The sequence below is a fragment of the Balaenoptera physalus genome (genome assembly GCF_965194825.1).
Source record: "Balaenoptera physalus genome assembly, chromosome: 2".
In the NCBI taxonomy this organism is placed as follows: Eukaryota; Metazoa; Chordata; class Mammalia; order Artiodactyla; family Balaenopteridae; genus Balaenoptera; species Balaenoptera physalus.
Genome location: NC_138883.1, coordinates 77,403,324 through 77,425,678, shown reverse-complemented (window position 1 = coordinate 77,425,678; position 22,355 = coordinate 77,403,324). Strand labels below are relative to the sequence as shown.

At 43.7% G+C, this 22,355-nt stretch overlaps 1 protein-coding gene and 1 long non-coding RNA gene across 7 annotated transcripts in view; one reads left to right on the top strand and one right to left on the bottom strand.

Moving 5' to 3' along the window:
- Window positions 1-22,355, bottom strand: part of LOC309656284 — a 374,358-nt gene that overhangs the window by 39,548 nt on the left and 312,455 nt on the right. The gene's annotated exons all lie outside the window — the stretch shown is intronic.
- RYR3 (ryanodine receptor 3) overlaps window positions 1-22,355 on the top strand; it is a 570,624-nt gene that overhangs the window by 535,729 nt on the left and 12,540 nt on the right. For all 6 annotated transcript variants that reach the window (XM_082452325.1, XM_082452326.1, XM_082452324.1 and 3 more), the window contains 11 exons: window positions 10-138; window positions 3,003-3,107; window positions 4,841-4,922; window positions 5,578-6,908; window positions 9,124-9,182; window positions 10,383-10,554; window positions 11,632-11,718; window positions 13,632-13,832; window positions 16,945-17,075; window positions 21,551-21,593; window positions 22,081-22,208. In XM_082452325.1, coding sequence (XP_082308451.1) covers window positions 10-138; window positions 3,003-3,107; window positions 4,841-4,922; window positions 5,578-6,908; window positions 9,124-9,182; window positions 10,383-10,554; window positions 11,632-11,718; window positions 13,632-13,832; window positions 16,945-17,075; window positions 21,551-21,593; window positions 22,081-22,208 — 2,468 coding nt within the window. The remainder of the gene's footprint in view (window positions 1-9; window positions 139-3,002; window positions 3,108-4,840; window positions 4,923-5,577; window positions 6,909-9,123; window positions 9,183-10,382; window positions 10,555-11,631; window positions 11,719-13,631; window positions 13,833-16,944; window positions 17,076-21,550; window positions 21,594-22,080; window positions 22,209-22,355) is intronic.

Genomic DNA, 22,355 nt, shown 5'->3' with positions numbered 1-22,355 from the left:
TGTTCTTAGGAATCAATCAGTGACTTCTACTGGTATTATTCAGGGAAGGACGTCATTGATGAATCTGGAAAGCACAATTTTTCCAAAGCCCTGGCGGTCACCAAGCAGATTTTCAATTCTCTTACGGAATACATCCAGGTATGTGCTATAGAGTGCACGCCTGAAAACAAAGAGAACATTTTTAACATTCCCATATTCTAATTCTCTACAGAATACTTGGCTGCATATGTGGACTGTGCATCCAGCTATAGCACTGACAATAGTCCTTACCTATAAATAGAAACCAGTAGTACCTACACTCTACAAGAAGCTGTAGTTTATGGACCCCACTGTGACCTGTAAATAGCAGTGTCACACTTTATTTGCATCTATCTAGTTAAAATTTTGCTTTCCCTCCTAGACTGAAATCTCTTTGTCAACAGAAAATTTCTTATTCGTTTTAAAATTCTTCATTTCTAGCATGTGTGGCACATCAGTGGTGTTCAGTAAGCATGGAGAGTGGAGTGGAGAAATGATTGATAGAATGAAGGAATAAAGGGACAAGTGGTATTATCTTGAGCCTTGAGATTAAAAACAGAATTCATGAGAGCCTACTAATTTGTCAGAAATTCACTCTATGGAAAAGGTAACTTCAGAAGCACATAAGCTAAGTGCAGTGGCAGTCAAATCAACAGGTGAATTTCAGGTTGAACATCTCACAGCAGTCTTTCTCTGTTCGCAACATTCTCTATTCATTGCCTACCGTGGTCTAGCTACTGTGAAAAGGAGTGGAGGACGTCCTCAGGCAGAATTTGCTGTGAAATCAATAACCATATCATGGTGCTCTGTGGTGTAATATAAGATTTTTGAAGATGTATATGTTGAGCCAGCTGGCACACTCAGATCATATTTGCTTACTGAAATAAACACAAGACTAAGACTTGAAAAGAAGGATTTTTAAGGAAGATATTGATCCATGCTTTATTCAAGGATTGTAAGAACATAGGGAGATAAACCTAGGAACAGGTGACTAATCTGAAGTTTCACAGCATGTGAAATACGTATGAAGATCATTGAACTGATCTGACAAGCATCTGATTTGCTCTCTGCAGAGCCCATCCTAATCTCCAGAACTTCCTATGGAGCACTTAACCCAAATGTAAAAGAAAAGCATATTTTGGGTGAACGTGAGTTTCTTTCAACAATCAGTTTTGTTTCAAGACAGAATCTAGAGGCTTCTAGGGGTCAGACACCAAATGTACATGAACAGTGATTTTTAAACAAGCTTACTTGATTTAGGGATGCAGGCAAAATTTCTCCTGCTCACCTCTTCCCTGGGAATTCTGCCAAGCCTTTACTAGAACTTGATACTAGAACACTAGTATCAGTGTTCCTTTTGAAAGTTTATTGAAGCGTGATTTGGAGAGTGATTAAAGTGTAGAAAAATATAGGAAAAAGCTATAAGGAGGAGTTAAGGATAAGGAACATAGGCAGAATGTGACAGAAGACTCTAAATGTATAAAATGTATATATACAAGACAGCCTCACTGAAAAGGTAGGGAATAAGGTGCTGGCCTAAGAAACTTTGGAAATGAGTACAGTCTGAAAGACCAAAGGCAAAAGGAACTATACATAATCACTTTAGTTGATGAAGTTTTTCCCATGTGGATATGTGTTAATAATTCTGAAACCATTATACATATATAATGGAAGTGAACCAGGTTTCTCACTGTTGGAGTGAGAGGTTACAGATGAGCAAGCAGAGGAGATAGAAGATCCCTGTGGGAATGAATGAGAGTCAGAGACATTTGTATGCTAAACTCATGTTCAGCTTAACATAGATACAAATGGTTACATATGGAAATATTTATGGATATGTGTATACACATGGATTAGGACAACACACATATTTCTGCTGCTCTGTCAGCCAGGAGGACCTAAAAAAATGATACCCCAGTAGCAACAAGCACAACTAGAGCCCAGATCTTGGTTTCTAATACCATTCTCCATTGAAAGGAAATAGGGCTCCTTAGAGAAATGGCTGATTCTAGAACTAGGGCTGGAAACATACAGGATGAGCTTGGAGAATCCTATAGTGCAAGAAAATGCTAAAAACAAATGATGGGGGTATGTCAAAGGGATACAGGAGCCAACTGAAAGAGCTCCCAATGGCCAAAACTGGAAAAATTAGAGCTACAAAAGAAAGTAAATAAAGTAGTATTGAATTATAACCCAAAGCATATAATGAATGTGTGGAGTCTAGTGATGTAAATAAATGATTAAATAAATAAGAAAGACAACTCTCCATTCAGAAGAATTCCAAATAACTTATTTTTAAAAAGAAGAGAAAAGAAACAGTGGTTCAATAATGATCTTCCAAAATAGGAAAGGTTATTAACATGGAAAATTGAGACTGGTCATCAAGTCATCCGTCTAGGTCTGGCTTTCAGAAAAGATAGAGATGATGTACCTGACGTTTAGGTTAATGATAAGAAAATCCTAAAAATAGTTGAACATTAGGAATATAATTCAGATTTTTTCACTTGAGTAGATAGCCATGTGGTCATCACATTTAATGTGCAGCTTTGCCTGCAAACAATGCGTGTACAAGGGCCTGGTTTTCAAATTGTGCTCCTTGGAACCCTGGAGTTCCTCAGAACCCCTATCAGGCCAAGGTGTGGGCCAGAGTCGGCAGGAGTACCCTTCAGTCCTGTTTCAACCAGAGCATTTACCTCTTAAATAATGTTCTTCAGCATAAGAACGGAAGCTAAAAGAAAATCTCTGAAAATCACCGCACTGTGACATTCCTAGTGATTTTTCCTAGAAATAGGATCTTAGGATTGGGGGGGACACGATGGAGTGGGGAGAAAAGTAATATCCTGGGAAAATATTGAGCTGCAAAATATGTGACTTTTGGAAAGAGCTCTCTACATATATGAGCTGATGTCAAATGCCCTTACTAGGGCAAGTTTCAGAGCAGCTTGTGATGCTCCAGTGAAATAAGAATGTCCTCCTCTCCGTAGGGCCCCTGCATTGGGAACCAGCAGAGCCTCGCGCACAGTAGGCTATGGGACGCAGTGGTCGGCTTCCTCCATGTATTTGCTAACATGCAGATGAAACTCTCTCAGGTACTGTGGCCCGTTCCCCATTCCTGATGTGTCATTGGTGTGAAACGCTAAGTCAGTCCCCACCCCCTGGTCTTCCCATTGTGGATGTGGCTGCTTGACGAAATGATTGGAAAAGCCATGCAGATCAGGTCTCATTTTTAAAATGAGGGCTTAAATGGGAGATAGGAATGAATACCTCCTGCTGGTGGTGGGGGGTGTCCCAGACAGGCTTTTGCATGAATGCAGCTTTCTCCCTTGTGTCCCCCCAACCTACCCTTTTCATAATAGCCTCAACACTTGCTTTTTATGGTGCTAATCCCTTTTGCTTCCTTGTCACTGTTTTGCAATTTATGCACATGATCTACCCCCCTGTCTGCTCTGTCAAATGTCTGCATGTTTCTGTAATTCACATCTCCCTTCTCTGTCACCTTTGCTTCCCCTCTTCCCCATCTCTGCCTTTCCTTCTCACTCCCCATCTCTCTGGCAAGATGAATCGGAATCGCTCAGAGCATTTATTATGAACAAATAAATGTAGTGTCTGTAGTAGTCGATGGCCTCTCTCCATGGCAACACATGAGGGAGAACTTCAGGATATGTTTCAGGCTGATCAGAGTAACATTGGCAGCATTAATTTAAATAATGTGTATCTAAAATTGTCAAGGCTGTCACATCTGCCTCTCTCTTCTGGAATGTGCTATTTACCCCTTTCATTTTTCCCCTTTTGACTCTGGCCTTATGGGAGGAGAGAGTTCTTGGGAGGGCTGCCAATTTGTCAGCCCAGTGGGGCAGTGCGGTGTAGAGGCTCCAGAGACAGGATCCTGACCCTGCCACCTCCTCACTGGTGTCTTCTGGGAAGTTACTTCCCTTTTCTGGTTTTTGCTTTCATCATCTATAAAATATTGGGAGTTAAAATAGACGACCTTTGAGGGCTCTTCTAGCTCTGACAGTCTACACTTCCGTGATGTTTTGTGGATAGCTATGACACACTCCAAAGGCGCTAGAAAATCCCTCTGAAGTCTGAAGGGCCAAAGAACTATGTCTTTGTGAGAGAGAGTCTGTAAAAGAAGTGTGGCCCAGAATGCATTTTTTAACCTCACCCTCAGATTCCCCACCTCAGATCTTCCAAGGATTGTTTTCCTTCTGTGACATAGGTATCAAGCCCAGAGCTCACCTGGCAGTGCCTTGTCTGCAGTGCTGAAATTAAAACCAAACAGACTGGTATCAAAACCATCCGGAGGAATAGCCTCGACGATATATTAATGACAATTTATGGGCCACTGGCACCCAGATCACCACCAATTAGAATCAGGAGAACCTAAATTAAGAAAGAAAGGAGAACCCAATTGGTGATTAGAACCTTGATACTTTAATTGGATTGCAGTAGTATTCCCCAAAAGCTCACTGGTAATTCTTCAGTATGAAAAATGGCAACCTAAGCTACTAGAGACACCTAACGGCTCTTTGGTGGATTGGGTTGTTCAGTAGTTTTGGACAACAGTCGGTATATCTGCCACGTTGCGTTAATAAAAGGAAAACTGTAAAGGAAGTCTTTTGTATGAACCCTGCTTCAGCGAGCCTCCCGATGCTACAAAGAGAGGATGCTAAGACATCCGCATTCACCATGAGAAGGGAGCTCATTCTGGAGATGGATGCAGCCTTCACCTGACCTTCCCAGAGCAGGCTCTCCTTGCTCACTGCCCTGTACTTTGCTGAGGGATCAGATAGCTCAGGGGTATCTCCTGTTTCTGTTCTAGGATTCCAGTCAGATCGAGCTGCTGAAGGAACTCTTGGATCTCCTTCAGGACATGGTGGTGATGCTTCTGTCCCTCCTGGAAGGTTGGGCTGTTTGGTATAACTAGGCAATCACACGACTGTAATTGGTCCAAGCACTAACCATACTAATCACTCAGATTATCCTTCTGGCAGGTCATTGGTGCCATATGACATTGGTTAGAAAGCCAAATTTTCAGAAACAGAAAAAATGAGTGAGGGGCACATGGTCTGATGGACAAAGCCTGAAACCAACTCATTTTATCTCAGTAGGAAAGCCAGAATGAACTGGGGAAAACCTCCAAGCTTTGCTCTTCCCTATCCTCTCCCTCTCCCCATTGCTTTTCGATACATCTGGCTGCCAGTGTGTATGCCAGCCATCTAGTTGGGCACCCTCCTAGGTCTAAGGGGATTAGAGGGGCACCACTTATCCCTATGTGTCCCTGATAATCTGATAATGAAACCACTCTCCAGGCCCCAGGCCAGACAAAAGGCACTGGCGTGGCCATCTCCTCCTTCCCTGTGTTTCTTTCCCCCTTGGCTCCTGGTGGTGTAGTCTTTATGGCTTGCTGCTCCCTCCTACCCATTTCCAAATCATCACGGTCAGAAAAGAGCTGACCGATTTGGCATATAAGTCTTCTAAAAAATATCTGCCTGACCAGTTACATGATGACATGGGTTTATTTATGTATCTGTATGTCTTTTTGAACCTGCCTCACAGGGAATGTGGTAAATGGAACTATTGGCAAGCAGATGGTTGACACACTGGTAGAGTCCTCTACCAATGTAGAAATGATCTTGAAATTCTTTGACATGTTCTTGAAACTTAAAGACTTAACCAGCTCAGACACCTTCAAAGAATATGACCCCGATGGGAAAGGGATCATCTCCAAAAAGGAATTCCAGAAGGCCATGGAAGGGCAAAAACAGTACACGCAGTCGGAGATTGACTTTCTCCTTTCATGCGCAGAAGCGGATGAGAATGACATGTTTAATTACGTTGACTTTGTAGACCGGTTCCACGAGCCGGCCAAGGACATAGGGTTTAACGTGGCGGTGTTATTGACAAACCTCTCTGAACATATGCCAAATGATTCTCGCCTTAAGTGTCTGTTGGACCCAGCGGAAAGTGTCCTCACTTACTTTGAACCGTACCTAGGACGCATTGAGATCATGGGAGAGGCCAAGAAAATTGAGCGTGTTTATTTTGAGATCAGTGAGTCCAGTCGAACTCAGTGGGAGAAGCCCCAGGTGAAGGAGTCTAAGCGGCAGTTCATCTTTGATGTCGTCAACGAAGGCGGAGAGCAAGAGAAGATGGAGCTGTTCGTGAACTTCTGCGAAGACACCATCTTTGAGATGCAGTTAGCGTCACAGATCTCAGAATCGGACTCAGCTGACAGGCCAGAAGAGGAGGAGGAAGAAAATGAAGACTCTTCCTATATGTTAGAAGTTGAGGGTGAAGAGGAGGACGACAAGTCTTTTGAGTGCGCCTCTGCGTTTGCCATGGCCTGTGCCTCAGTGAAGAGAAACGTGGCCAACTTTCTGAAGAGGGCCACCCTGAAGAACCTCAAGAAGCAGTGTAGGAAGGTAAAGAAGATGACTCTGAAGGAGCTGGTGAAGGTGTTCTTCTCTTTCTTCTGGACGTTGTTCGTGGGGCTCTTCCACTTGCTCTTCGCCGTATTGGGAGGAATCTTTCAGATTCTCTGGAGCACAGTGTTTGGAGGGGGCCTCATAGAAGGCGCAAAGAACATCAGAGTCACAAAGATCCTGGGTGACATGCCTGACCCAACCCAATTTGGTATCCACGATGATGCGATGGAGGCTGAGAGGGCAGAAGTGCCCGAGCCAGGTATCGCCACGGAACTCGTGCACTTCGTAAAGGGGGAGAGGGGAGATGCGGAGATTATGTCAGATCTCTTTGGACTCCAGTCAAAGAAAGAAGGTGGCTTAAAGCATGGGCCTGAAGTGGGTTTGGGTGACCTCTCTGAGATTATTGGCAAGGATGAGCCCCCCACGTTAGAGAGTACTGTACGGGAGAAAAGGAAAGCACAGGTAAGCATGATTTGTTTCTATCATCTTTCTTTATCCCCAGAAAAAGACTTGCCACTCTACCTTGCCATCAGTACTGACACCAGTTCCTAGGAGGCAATGTTGTGTTAGACACCAGCTCATCTGTGGTTACCCTGATCTGATAATTCCAGCTCTGCCATGTCTGGGGAGCTGAGACTTAGATGGTTGTCTCAATATCTAATTGCTGAATGGTCTTCCAGTTTACATTGTAGAGTTCAAACAGGATGGTCCATGACCCTCAACTTGCTTCCACACCTTTATTAGGTTAGTTCTCAAGGCGCACAGGTTCATTCAGTAACTGAAAGCATAGAAAACCAGGTACAGCATACGAGGAGACCTTTCTGGTGAGATAAACTTCTGCAGTATCCTAAAAGGTCCAGATGTTATCATATGATTTAGCACAGTGCCCAGTGAGTTTTATCATGCTTGGGACGTTTTCATCCTTGTGATGCAGCCACTATCCAGTTTGGACTTGGAGTCAGTCGACTGGATTAAGATAGCAGTAATTCAGAGCCCTTTGGCCATGGAAAGTTCTGGGTGTTGCAGCATCCAACTCACAGCATCATTCTAGCGATAAAGAGAGTATGGAGAGAAATGTAAAGAGATCAGAGCCCAAAGTCAACCTTTATTCATTTTTTAAAAATAAATAAATAAATTTATTTATTTATTTATTTATTTATGGCCGAGTTGGGTCTTTGTTGCTGTGCACGGGCTTCCTCTAGTTGTGGTGAGCGGGGGCTACTCTTTGTTGTGGTGCGTGGGCTTCTCATCGCGGTGGCTTCTCTTGTTGCGGAGCACGGGCTCTAGAGCGCAGGCTTCAGTAGTTGTGGCTCGCGGGCTCTGGAGCGCAGGCTCAGTAGTTGTGGCACACAGGTTTAGTTGGTCCGCGGCATGTGGGATCTTCCCGGACCAAGGCTCGAACCCGTGTCCCCTGTATTGGCAGGCAGATTCTTAACCACTGCGCCACCAGGGAAGCCCCTTTATTCATTTTTTACATGAATGCTTATTGAATAGTTAATATGCACTTGTCACTGTTTTAGGCTCTGGGAATACAGTGGTGAATGAGAAATGCATCGTTCCTATAATTTAGGTGAAAAGATAGACATTGGACAGGTCAGTACAAGCATGAAGAACATTAGGAAGGAAGTCTGTCAGGTGCTATGGAAATGTATAGGAGAGATGTCTCACCTGGGTTAGGGAGTCAGGGAGAGAAGTATCAGAATCATAAGCATTCTGACAGTATTAATTTATTTATTGTTTTGCTCCCTGATGTAACCCAGGGCCTAGAACAGAGTTTGATACATAAAAGGGACTCATTCAAGGCCTGCTACATGCCAGGCTGTGTTCCTAGGATATGAGAATACATTGATTAACAAAAGAGACAACACTTTTGTTTTAAAGGAGCTTACTTTCTAGTGGAAGAAGACAACAAATAATTATCATTTTTGACATATGCTAAAATAAATGAACAAGGTCGTGTGTTACAGAATGAATGTGGGCCCTACTATAAGTAGGATACTCAAGGAGCATCTGCAGAGGTATCATCTGAACCAAGTCCTGAAGAATGGCAGGCACATCAAAAGCCAGGGCAGTCATATTCCAGGCAAATGATACAGTATGTGCCAAGGTCCTGGTGCAGGGAAGGATTTGGAATGTCCCAGGAACAGAATGAAGGTCTGAATGTTTGTGCTGGAAATGAGTCAAGTGATGCAAGGTGAAAATGGAGAGAAAGGCCATGATCATGTAGGCCTTATAGGCTTTGGTGTAGGGAGCTTGAATTTTATTCTAAGTGCAATGGTCATCCATCAGAGGGATTGGGGTGATGGAAGAGAACTGAAGATACTGTCTGATGGAAGCAGGTTCTGGATTGGACCTGTGTTCCATCTCTCCCTGACCCCGTGAAGCAGTAGGACCACTGCCACGGGGCCCTGACAATGTCCTAGCAAAAGTTTTTTCTTTGGGTTGAATAATAACAGGGCGGTTATGTTTTCAAGCTTGAAATCTTTGTCTTATCACTCTAGAGCAGCTTAATATGTAGCAGGACACCTATGTTCTGTGATCCTGAGAAAAGCAGAAGCACAAAGAGAGAAAGCCGCTGGGACTTGTGACCATGGAGAGTGAAATGGCCAGGGATATGGCTCACCACCATGAACTCGCTTATCTGAGGCAAGTTTGACGGATTGTTATTTTTGTCTAGGCAGCAGAGACGAAAGCAGCTCATGAAGCAGAAGGAAAAGTGGAGTCTGAGAAGGCAGAGTAAGTTCTTGGTAGCATGGACTGCTCTAATTGCTGTGCTTGATAGTTCTTGCTGTTAACTACTATTTTGTTGTTATGGTAAATAGAAAGCTTGATTTCTATTAATATAAGAAACAGATATTGTGCGAGCCCTGGATACCTTTCTCTTTTTTCGTTTTTATGGCTGAGTAATATTCCATTGTATATATGTGTGTGTGTGTGTGTGTGTGTGTGTGTGTGTGTGTGTGTGTCTGTGTGTGTGTATCCTTTATCCATGCAGCTACTGATGGACACTTCAGTTGCTTCCATATCTTGGCTATTGTAAATAATGCTGCTGTGAACACTGGGGTGCATGTATCTTTTGGAATTACTGTTTTCGTTTTCTTTGGATATATACCCAGGAGTGAAATTGCTGGATCATATAGTAGATCTATTTTTAGTTTTTTGAGGAATCTCCATACTGTTTTCCATAGTGGCTGCACCAATTTACATTCCCACCAACAGTGCACAAGGGTTTCCTTTTCTCCACATCCTGACCAGGACTTGTTATTTGTTGTCTTTTTGATGATAGCCATTCTGGCAGGCGTGAGGTTTTGTGGTTTTGATTTGCATTTCCCTGATGATTAGTGATGGTGAGCATCTTTTCATGTGTGGATACATTTCTTTTTACCCCAGCTATACAATAAACACAATCTAATAATTTTGTTCACTTTAGACTCCAAATAGTAGATCAGAGTTTCACCATCTGAACGAGCAAATTATCAAACACTCACACTTAGCAACTTCATATAATGTTGATGATGGTGATATCTAGTAATTACTGAATAACTATTACATACCAGGCCTTTTGCTAAGCTCTTTTATACAATATCTCATTTAATTCCTACGACAAACTTAGAAGAATAGGTACTATTGGTAATGCCCATGAAAGCCTAGAAAATAAAGGACAGCATTTCTGAAGGGGAAAAAGGTTGGTAAGGCAAAGTTCAGAAGAACTTGTATATAACTGATGTACGCCTGTGACTGTGACTCATCAAAGCAGGCACCACTCCTCAATACAAAGTTGACATCCAAGCACTATGGGTAATAAAGACCTGAGGTTCCCACCCTCAAGGAATAATACATCCCCCACCCCTCTCAGCCAAGATTTCTCTTTAGCTTCCCTGCCAGGGCCAGGCCTCCCTCTCCCCTCCATGATGAGTGGGCTTCTCGTTCCTGCAGCATGGAAGATGGGGAGAAAGAGAACACAGCCAAAGAAGAAGAGCAGGCCGAGGCCGGGTGGACAGACGTGACCAAAAGGAAGAAGCGATGGTGTGGCCAGAAAATTGAGAAGCCTGAAGCCTTCATGGCCAGTTTCTTTAAAGGGCTGGAAATCTATCAGACCAAGTTGCTGGTGAGTGCTCCGGCCCTGGCCCCGCTCAGGTGCAGGCGCTGGCCCAGGCAGACCTCAGAGAAGTGGCCACTGACTTTGTTTCACATTTGGTTAGTCGTTCTTCCTCGTCTTTCTCATTCCTCTTCCTTCCCTCTTCTCGATTATCTGTCTGTTCCTTCTGTGTTGGAGGGAAAGGAAAAGGGAAAAGGCAAGTGCTCCAGCTCCTCTGCCCCGCCCTCTCTCTAGGAGAGCTGCTCCTTTATGTGTGCTAGGTGGTGACTTGGCCCATCCTGGTCCAAAACTTCAGAAGTAGTGCGATCATTCAGATGCAGAAAGAACATTCCTGTGTTGTGTTCGGCTCCCACAGGAGTCCGCAAAAGCTCTGTTACTCCACACACCCTCAGCCCTCAGCCCAGCTTGTAATATCCTTTCTCTGGCAAATTGCCCACTGCGGCACAGTTGCTGAAGGCCAGGACTACACCTCCCAGCACCATTGGGGGGAGCCCCCTCCACGGAGAGGGTGAGAGCTTCCCCAAGCAGCTACCATTCCGGTCCTCAAGTGTCGATTTTTCCAGGGAAGATGGCAGTGGGTATGGGAATGGTTCCCCCTAAAAGGGGAGAGGCAGTAGCGCTGGGTCTGTGACTTACAAAGAGACAGAGACTCTCAGCCTCAGTCTGGCTGCAGCCAGGGTGGGATCTTCAGGGGTCTTTGGTGGGCCTAGATCACTCATAATTTCCAAACTGACTGCTTACTTGCTGTGTGGAGGGTACACACACATGCGCGTGGACACGCGCACATGTACCTTCACAACAGCATGAGTCCTGTGCTGGCGGCGTGTTTAGGCATTTGTTTCCCTGAGGTTTAAACCAGAGCAGTGTTCCCTTGAGCATCATTCTAAGCAATTTTTTTAAAAATCATCATTTTTGGTTCCCCCCAGTAAGTCAAAAGAAGGCCAGGCTAGTCCTAGATGAGTGGTTACCAAAGAGTAGGACTAGTCCTGTGTAAACTTCTAATCAGAGAAGATCATCGGTGTGAAAGAGGGAAGGTCCTTCTCCCTGCCAAAGCTCTTCTACTTCTGCCTGTCCTTTTCTTTTCAGCACTACCTGGCCAGGAATTTCTACAACCTGAGGTTCCTTGCTCTGTTTGTAGCCTTCGCTATCAACTTCATCCTGCTCTTTTACAAGGTGATGCTTCATTCAGGGGGTATTTGGTGAATAGATTATATACTTTTTAAAAAGTAATAGAGGTTATGCTCTTAATTCAAGCAAAAACTCTAATATCTAAGGAAATTTCTAAGACACTGGCTTCTAAAAAAAGGACATTGTCTTTAGCAATGGGGAGAATGGAGAGACTGGTGGTAAGGGAAGCCAGTTAGGGCACCATTTCAATCATTCAGACTTGTTTGAGTTATTACTTAATTCTTCAGACATCTGTTGGGTGTCTACAATGGGCTAGACCCTATATTAGGAGCTGTAAGGTATTTCAAACTAAATAATAAATACAGTTCTTTCCCTGGGGAATAAGGTAACAAAGAACCATGATAGTTGGCCCATATGTTAGAACTATTATGAAGGAAGAATTAATAGGAGTTGGTTTCTGGATGTGGAAGACAGGGACTCATCAAGACAAATGAAGATTTTGAATGTTGGTAAGTGGGTCTTGTACACTGTAGATGCATAATGAATGTTAGTAGAATGAATTAATGAATGCTGTAGGTCCTGGATTCTTTTTTTTGACATAGTCTTTAACTGGCTATTCTATCTCTTGCCTCTGTCCCTTCCTATTGAAAACCACAAATCTAATTTTTATAAAACATGCTCTGGGCTTCCCTGGTGGCGCAGTGGTTGGGAGTCTGCCTGCCGATGCAGGGGACACGGGTTCGAGCCCTGGTCTGGGAAGATCCCACATGCCGCGGAGCAACTAGGCCTGTGAGCCACAACTACTGAGCCTGCGCGTCTGGAGCCTGTGCTCCACAACAGGAGAGGCCGCGACAGTGAGAGGCCCGCGCACCGCGATGAAGAGTAGCCCCCGCTCACTGCAACTGGAGAAAGCCCGCGCACAGCAACGAAGACCCAATGCAGCCAAAAAAAAAAAAAAAAAAAAAACATGCTCTCATCCACATCAATATTGCACTTGATAAACTAATGGCTTGCTGTTGCCCATAGCAGAAACATGGAAGTCCGTAGAGGGGCGTGGCGAAGCCTCGCTTTAAGCACATGGAGAGGTTGAGGTGACTCAGCCGTGCGTGTGGAGACAGCCAGCAGGCAGCTGGACACGCACGGTAACAGCCTCAAAGGCGCAGCTTTGGGAGTCACTGTGTAAGGATGGCAGTGAAGCCACGGGTGTTAATGGCACCTAAGAAAGAAGGGAAATGTCTGCGCTTGTGCATATGCGAGTTTGTCCTAGCCTCCTCCCAGGCTGTAGCATATTTTTTTAAAAATTTATTTGTTTTATTTATTTATTTTTGTCTGCGTTGGGTCTTCCTTGCTGCGTGCGGGCTTTCCCTAGTTGCGGCGAGCGGGGGCTACTCTTCATTGTGGTGCGCGGGCTTCTCATCGCTGTGGCTTCTCTTGCTGCGGAGCACGGGCTCTAAGTGCACGGGCTTCAGTAGTTGTGGCACGCGGGCTCAATAGTTGTGGCTCACGGGCTCTAGAGCGCAGGCTCAGTAGTTGTGGCGCACGGGCTTAGTTGCTCCGCGGCGTGTTGGATCTTCCCGGACTAGGGCTCAAACCCGTGTCCCCTGCATTGGCAGGTGGGTTCTTAACCACTGCACCACTGGGGAAGCCCCAGGCCGTAGCATTTTAAAGATTATCTCCTGCAGCTGAAGGATTGTAGAACATGTAGTAAAACTCTCCTAACTTTTAAATTTTTGGCTTGTTTTCAAGAGAGAGGTTTTGTCTCTTAAAACTTTTGTTTGCAATTATGAGAGATGCTGGAGAGTCCCAGGAACAAGGTACCTAAAAACCTCATGCCCTCATCGAGAAATATGGAATCACTACTATTTGCACAGCAAATGCCAGCGGTATAAAATACGTGGGGAGAGCCCAGTGGCGGAGGTCTTTCCGGTGTTTCTAAGAGAGTGTGTGTTTTGGGCCAGGTCACCGAAGAACCTTTAGAAGAAGAGACAGAAGACATTGCAAACCTGTGGAATTCCTTTAATGATGAGGAAGAGGAAGAAGCAGTGGTGTTCTTTGTCCTGCAGGAGAGCACTGGTTACATGGCGCCAACATTGCGAGCCCTGGCCATTATCCACACCATCATTTCTTTAGTCTGCGTGGTGGGCTATTACTGCCTGAAGGTAAGTTGCCAGCCACTCTGAATCTAATCTGACTCCTTGGGGAAGAAGCACCATTTTTGAACCCAGACAGCCCTTTGTTCTCTAAGACTTTACTAATAGCCTAAGGTTGGTGAGGCCACAGCCTGGGCACCACCCAGGAGCGGGTTAAAACTGCAGACTCTTGCCCCCTACCCAAGCCTTTTACATCAGAATCTGCAGTGAACATGACCCTCAGGTGATCTGTATTCACACTCTGGTTTGAGAAGCCTTGGTCCAGGAGTCTCACTTCAGCCACCCCTTGTTACATTGCATAGAATCAAAATCATCGGGCTAAGTCACGCATGGAGCTGGTAATGAGGGGCTCTTCTCACCTTTGAATTTATGTTGAAATTTTTATAAAAATGCTTTTCACCTTTCAGAAATTATTAGGTTTTAGCTGTTTGAGATGAGTTACTGTTTCCGTTGTCCTATTACTGCATTAACAAATCCCCCCCCAGAATTCAATGGCTTAAAATGATAACCATTTCATCTCTGATTCTGTGTCTGCCTGGGTGCATTACAGCGGTTCCTCTGCTCCCTGTGGAAGTGGCCACCTCAGCAACCAGCTGGGAGCTCAGATGGGCTACACTGTCCAAGATGGCCCATGCACGTTGGCAAGGGAACAGCTGGAAGGCTGGGCTCAGTTGGGGTAGCTGGGCCTCTCTCCCCCTCCTTGTAGACTCAGGGCATCTCCCTTTCCATGTGGTCTCTTCACATGCTCTGTCCAGCTGGGTAGCCGGACTTCGTGCATATGATGGCTTGGGTGTCCAAAAAGAGCACAGATGGAAGCTGCTAGCCCTTCTTAAGGCTTAGGCCCAGGACTGGCAAGGTGCCATTTCTACCACATTCTGTTGATTCAAGCAAGTCACAGGGCCAGCCAAGATTCACTGTTGCACAGAGGGTGAAGGGGGTGCTACACAAGGGCATGAATAACAGGAGACATGGTTCTCTGGGGCCATCTTCAGACACTGCTATAGCTAGCTATGTCAATCTTCAGTCATTCTGTTTTGGGTGTTCCAAGTCCAGTTCTGTTTCTACTGCACCACAACTGTTTTTTCTCATTACATTTTTTCTTACTTCTCTTAAGTAGGAAGTTTCCTTGGCTCTACACCAAGCCACCTTTTCCCTGAGAAGAGTCCAGGAAATCTTTTCCTATCCTTGTGGCTCTCACTTCCCCCAGTGGACTGCAGTAGCACTTAGCAAGTCCAGCTGCTCTGCTGGGGAGACCATGTGTCCTAAACTGCTCTGAGGCCTCCACTGTAACGATGAAAGAATGGATTCTGGAGCCTGGCCTCCGGGGTTGGACCCACAGCTCTGCCACTTAACCTCGCCATTCCTCTGTTTCCTCATCTGCGAAAAAAATGACTATGATAATAATAACACCAACCGCTAAAGTTGCTAAAGGGAGGATTAAGTGAATTAACATGTGTAAAATACTCAGAGCCAGACGTAGTAAACACTAGAGCATGTTCGCTACTATTCCTTAGTTCACCATCTAGAGCTCAGCTTGTCAGCTAGGGTACAGATAACCTAGAGAAAACAAAAAGAAATACTATCTAGGGAATAAAAATGTGGAAGTTGTACTTACAAGGGAATACAAATTCATAAAAGATTGACGGAGAATGCTTCAAATCGCAGTGATCAGTACTGATCTAAAACTTGATATTATTATTGTAATTCAGAGTCACCTCGACACACAGCAGACACTAGTCAGGGTGGCTTTCCCTGCTTCCCCTCCCACATGATCCATGAACCAACACCAGGCACTGATTCTGCAGTGTGCAATGTCCATTAGTAGCCTTTGCCACCTTCCTGTCATGATTCTTTTATTTCCTCAGTGTTGTTGCCTTGTTTAAAAAAAAGGGTAAGCAGGAACTACATTCAATATCCTGTGATAAACCATAATGGAAAAGAATATGAAAAAGAAGGTATATATATGTATAACTGAGTCACTTTGCTATATACCAGAAACTAACACAACATTGTAAATCAACTATACTTCAGTAAAATAAATTTTAAAAATAAAAAATAAATAATTAAGGGAGGAAGAAAAAGGGTAAGCAGTAACTCTTTACGAACAATTATCTAAATTTTGCCTTGGAAATAAAGGAGCAGCGTGGGTTGGATGGATATCATGAGATTTGAGAAAAGTTATTAGAAGAAACAGTTTGGAGACCAAGGTCTCAGGGATGTTGCCAAGTACCCAGTAGCTTCCCGGGTGGATGAGAAGCCCTAGCTCTGTCTGAGTTAAGCTTTTCTGGCTAGTGGAGCTCTGGCTCTTGTGCCTTCTCATTTCCTGGGATTCCAGTCGTACCCTCTGAGCTTGCTCATTCTGTCCCTTATCTGAAGTGTGTGTGTCTGGCGATGGTTGGAGCAAGTGGATTATTTTCCCAGCATTTTCTGTGTATGTACTGCTTTTGTGATAGGTCTTTATAACCATGCCACCATGTGTAGGCTAGAAGCAGTCATAACTATAAGAGCATGGGAAGCGATGGTAGGGAACAAATAAGTGTGCCTGGCAGGAGCTCTTCTCGGAAGGAATGTCAGGAAGAAAACTTCAATAGCAAAAGACTATGCACAGAGCCCAGTGAATCCTCTCGTTGTAACCATTAAGCCAGATTTCATTAATCAGAATTCAAAGACATGAGATGAATATGACCCTAGCCATTGAAGGGGGTTGGAACTTTTCATTGTTATTTCTGCAGCTGTCCAATATATTCTAGAATAGTTTATTATGCTTTCTAAGTCTTGGTTTACCTCCAGCCTAAGTGTTTTAGGAGACCTAAGTCATTCGGCCCTGTGATTCATCTAAATGTGGTCTTCTCACCAGGATGGGTCAAGAAGTCCAGTTTGTAATACTATCAGCTGTTTAAAGGATGACCCAAATCATATCAGCTTTGGAGAGGGAGGTGTCTGAGCCAGAGGACTGAGAAGTGATTTCTTTGGCTTTGGACCCACAACTAGGCACCCTAAGAATCCCACTACAAAGAGTTTGCTGCCCTGAAGTTGGAAGGCCAATTTGTGAGCTACGCATGGGAGAGGATGCTTTTGTTAGAAAGCCTTCTCTGAGTAACCAGTTTCTTCCCATTCCTAGGTTCCTTTGGTGGTATTCAAAAGAGAAAAAGAAATTGCCAGGAAGCTGGAGTTTGATGGCCTGTATATCACCGAACAGCCTTCTGAAGATGACATCAAGGGGCAATGGGATCGCTTGGTAATCAACACACCGTAAGTTTCCCCCCACCCCAAAAAGAAAACGGAGTTTCTATTGTAAATAGGATAATACCTTCTTCAGCAGCCCTGGAGACTGATTAATATAAGCCTTCCTTTGGTTTCTGGGACTTGTTTTCTCCCCTGCCTTTTCACAAAGTAACCTGTTGTGCGCCTCCAACAGTTATATGTATCCCTATGCATTTCATGGGGGACAGAGGATATTATCAGAAAGTTCTGAGCATATTTAATTAAGACCAGATGGTCCAGCACAATACTACTTAATCTAGTTTTCCATGTTCAAGTCATACAGTGTTTCCCTGGCCCGGGGTTTCAGTGATCAAACTGATCAGCTTCTCCAGAGTCCCCAGATGGCACAGCAGCCCTGTGACAGCACCATCTCTGAAGTCTTCTCCCTAAACAAGTAGCCTTGTTGGTACTAGAACTCCTCCCAATGTAATTTGATAGGCAGTTCCATGGGCAGTTAAAATAGGCCAATCTGAGTGGGGATGTTAGGACCCGTGGGGTGAAGCCTGCCTTCTTGGTAGGCACGTGTACAGTTGCTAACGTGGTGGAGACAAGCATTGATTCTAGAGGCAGAGAGGTAGAATACTGAGTGAGTCAGCTTTATAACTTAGACACCCGTGACCCTAGGGCAAGAGAATCAGGTTTGATAAACCTCAGTTTCCTCTTCATTAATGGAGGGATGAGAATACCGCCGCCTACAGTCCTGGGAGGACTCATGAATGGACTGTCACGTGCTTGGTGCAGGGCCTGGCACGTGGCTGTTCGTTATTCCCTTCCCCTGTTAAAGAAAAATGGCCATCAGCAATAAGTCAGACAGACACCATATGGTATCACTTATATGTGGAATCTAAAAAATACAGCATAGAGAATATAACAAAAAAGAAGCAGACTCACTGATATAGAGAACAAACCAGTGGTTACCAGCGGGGAGAGGGAAGGGAGAAGGGGCGATATAGGGACGGGGAGTAAGAGGTATAAACGATTAGGTATAAAATAAGCTACAAGGATATACTGTACAACACAGGGATTATAGCCAAGTGATTAAGATTGTAAATTTTAAGTTATGTATATTTTACCACAATAAAAATTTAGAAAAAAAAAAATGACCACCATTAGCAAAGGTGATGCTGTAACGCCAGTGTATTCACAATAGGGAAGTGAGAGTTGCAAGCTAAATTAATGTGATGAAAGAAAAGTCAAGAAATAGGGCTGAATATGTAAACAAAGATGACTGTTGAAACTCTTGGCTGTGCCAATAAAATATGCACATCTAGAAACAACAACCCTGACCCCTGGAGGAAGAAAATGCCATTTATTCAAAGATGGTTAGGCAAATCGAGAGAGGCAGCTCTACACAGGCACCGCTGAGCTTTTTTTAATAGTCCCTAGAAAGGGAAGACTCCTCTCTTAGGGGAAAGAAGGTGTGAGCAGGCAAATCAAAAGCTTGCTTCGGCCTGCAGATCACTGCCAATCTCCTCACTTAAGGAAAACTAAGGGAAACTACTAAGACTTATTTCTGACCCTTTGTTATTATAGTATAGAAAATTTGAATATTAAATAATCTCATTCCTTGGTAAGCTTTCTGTAATTATCAGTAACGCTTGTGTCTGTGGCACGTTATAGCCTAAAAGTCCCAGTAAAAACGCAGTTCAGTTTCTAGAAATTTATCCTAAGGAGATACTGAGACAAGAACACCAAACTGTTTTAACAAGGACAGTTGCTGACATTTATTTGAAGTGGCTGAAATGCCCATGAATAGGGAAACGCATGTATAAGTAAAACAACTGTTTTAAAACATTTAGATCAATGAACTTTATTTCTTCACGATAATGGCATCATTGTACATGTAGTGCTTTTAACCTGCTTTTTTTTTGAGTTAACTATATGTCATGGAGAGCTTTCTTTTTAATTTTATTTTTGTATTGTTAAATACACATATAGAAGAAAATATAAAAATGTGTAAGTATATTTTAAAGTACAGTAATAAAATGAACTACAAAGCTTTAAAACTGGAACATCGCTGAAGACTTTGAGGTTCCAGACGTTATCCTCTCTGGCCCCTATCCTCCCCAGGCCCCAGCTAACCACCCTCCTGACTTTAGTGCTCTCCATTCTTTTGCCTTAGTTTATAGTGTTACCACTTAGGTATGTGTCCCTAGATACGTGGTTTCATCTTAACTAGTTTTGAGCTTTATATACATGGAGTTATACCATATGCATTGTACTGTCATTTGAATCTTTTGTTCAGCACCCTCTTCAAGAACTCATCTGTTGAATACGTTGATATCTGTGGCCCGAGTTGGTCATTTTCAAAACTGTAGCATTTTCCATTAGGAGTATATTATCGTGCATTTATCCATTTTCCTGACAGTGGCTATTTCAACTGTTTCCCACTAGTGTCTGTTGGAAACAAACAGTGCTGTAAGGACTATTTTTATACCTGGTGCACAAGTAAAAGAGTTTCTCTGGAGTAGGTAGCAGGAGACGAATTTGCTGAATAGGATATGCAAATGTTTGTCCCCATTTACATTAAACCAGCACCCTGTGAGAATTCCTGCTTCTCTGCCTCCTTGTCAGCACTTGTTATCCTCAGATAACTTTGCTCATCTGGTAGGCGTGTAATAGCATCGCATTGTGCATTCTGCTGGTTTCTAAGAGGTTGAGCAGCTTATGTTGTTTTTCTTGACCATTCACATATAGATCTGTCACTTATTTATGCATTTCCCTGCTGAAGGTTCTTGGCCTACCCCACACTTAAAGGAATATTACCAAGTGGAATTATGTCTTCTACCTTGAAGGAGCTTACATACCTGGTCAGGAGACAAGAATATTCAGATCAAAGTCAGATTACATCTGTGAAAGGGTCTTGACCGGAGCCTTTAGTCAGTCACTGGCCCTTCAGGATCACTTGTGGAATTTTCCACTTATGCCAAAATGTGGCCAACCCTGAGTTGTATCTCACAGACCATTTTTTCTAAAAGATTTAAGAGAAAGGTGATACCAGTGTGGACAGAGGAAGACTGGCTTGTTTTTATTTGTTTTGTTTATTTTGGATTCTAAATACCATACATGAAAAGAAAAATCAAGTAGCAGAAAAATGGACAAAGAAGGAAGTCAAAATAATTACTTCCATCCCCCATAGATAAAATCTATTAGCAGTTTGCTTTGTTTTTAAGTGGCATTTGGATGTTTAAGACCAAGACTGCTGGGGACTTCCCTGGCAGTCCAGTGGTTATGACTTCGCCTTCCAGTACAGGGGGTGTGTGTTCGATCCCTGGTCGGGGGAACTAAGATCCCACATGCCTCGCGGCCAAAAAAGCAAAACAGAAGCGATATTGTAACAAATTCAATAAAGCTTTAAAAACGGTCCACATCCCAAAAGAATCTTAAAAAAAAAAAAAAAAGGCCAAGACTGCTTTAAAGATCCAAAAATAGTTTTTTGTTTTGTTTAAAGATTGCCACCCTGTTGTAAGAGAGGTGCCAATTGCTCAGGGTTATTCTTCTGAGAGGTCCACGAACAGAGGGAGGCCCCCCCCTTCCTCATCACCAACTTGGGTGGCCTCTATAGCATAGGGGACTGTTGTGTTCCAGAGCTAACAAGAACGATTTACAAATGAAGGAAAACAGAAGTAAGAATGTTTGCACCAAGGGCCAGAGGTTCCTTGGCTGCAAACTAGACTCCCAAGGAACCTCTCAGGAAGGACTGATCATTCTGGAGGGGAGCAAAATATTTTAAATGGTTTCTACCAACATACATGAAAGTAACAGTTATTTCTCGACTTTAACAATAAGAAGGTATTTGCAGTGGAGCTGGTACTAGCTACTTGCCAGAAGAATGCTGTTCCCTCTGTGGGGTTAAGGTTGGGATGGCATAGGAACCACCTCCAGAGGAGAGAGGGATCTCATTCCCGGGAAAAGCGCACCCCACAGGAGTTAGTTATGCAGGAATGGAGAACAGAGCAGAAAAGCACTCCATTAAGAAAACCCCCGTGTAAATTAACTAACGGTGATTTCCAGACGGGAAACTTCATAGTTAGTTAGGGATCTTGTCTACACCTCCCACCACCGTGTCCCCAGCACCTACCCCAGTTACTGCCATAAAGCGGGCACTCAGTGAAGGAAGGTTGAATGCATGTGTTTCCTGCAGGGTTTGGTTTCTAGTTACACTGAGCTCAAGACACATATCCCTGCCTCTAGCTAGTCTGTCATCACAATTCCTGGCTCTTAACCATAATTTTGAAGTAGAAAATGCAAAGGAGCTTTCCAAGTGTTTTAGAACTCACCACAAAGCAGTGAAACCAGAAATCAGACCTGCGGTGACTCTGAACTTCAATCAAGTCTTGAATTCTTCAATGAGCAGGACAAAACCCCAAAAGATCACAGGTCCAGACACTCAAACTGCAAAGTTTCTTGATGTGCTTGCCTTGATGTTGTTAAGAATCTCCCTGTTTCATTTTCTTCTTCAGATCTTTTCCTAATAACTACTGGGACAAGTTTGTAAAGAGAAAGGTATGCCTTGTTGGGGGGCGGGGCAGGGGGAGTAAATTCCATGACCTCCAAAGAAATGTAGATTGTTTTTTTTTTAAGTTCTCCATATACGAACATGAATAAATGTAATGGTGCTTTTATGATGCTATCTCGAGAAGAGTAAGTCACAGAAGGGGTTTTATATGGACGCATGTAGGTTTGGGGCTTAGTTCCTATACTCATCTGCCTTAATCAGCTTAACAAAATCACTGTTTTCTACATACTAGGTTTTTTCTCTCCTCCTAAATGATAGCTAGAAAAGCAGTTTTCACTTAATTGTCTTTGTCACTTCTCTTTTCTCTGGAGGTTATTTTTTTTCTCTTTATTTTCCTTTTGCATTTTGACTCATGTCTTTATCAACCCCTTGGAAGAGCCCAGAGCGTAACACAGCTCTGACGGCACTGGGGCTGGAGAAAACATTGGTGGTGATGCACGGCCCAAGCTCACCCTCTCATCCTCTCTGCTTTAGGTGATCAACAAGTATGGAGATCTCTACGGAGCAGAACGCATTGCTGAACTCCTGGGGTTGGACAAAAATGCCCTCGACTTTAGCCCCGTAGAAGAGACCAAAGCAGAGGCAGCCTCCCTGGTGTCATGGTACAGAGCTTAGGAGTTAAATCCCTAAGTCTGGCTGACTAGACCCTTTATCTTTCCAGTTCTCTTCCCTGTGCTACAGGGAAAACTCACAATCATGTCTTCGCTGTCTTAGACTCTGGTCTCGCCTAAGTGTTTCTTCTAGGTTCT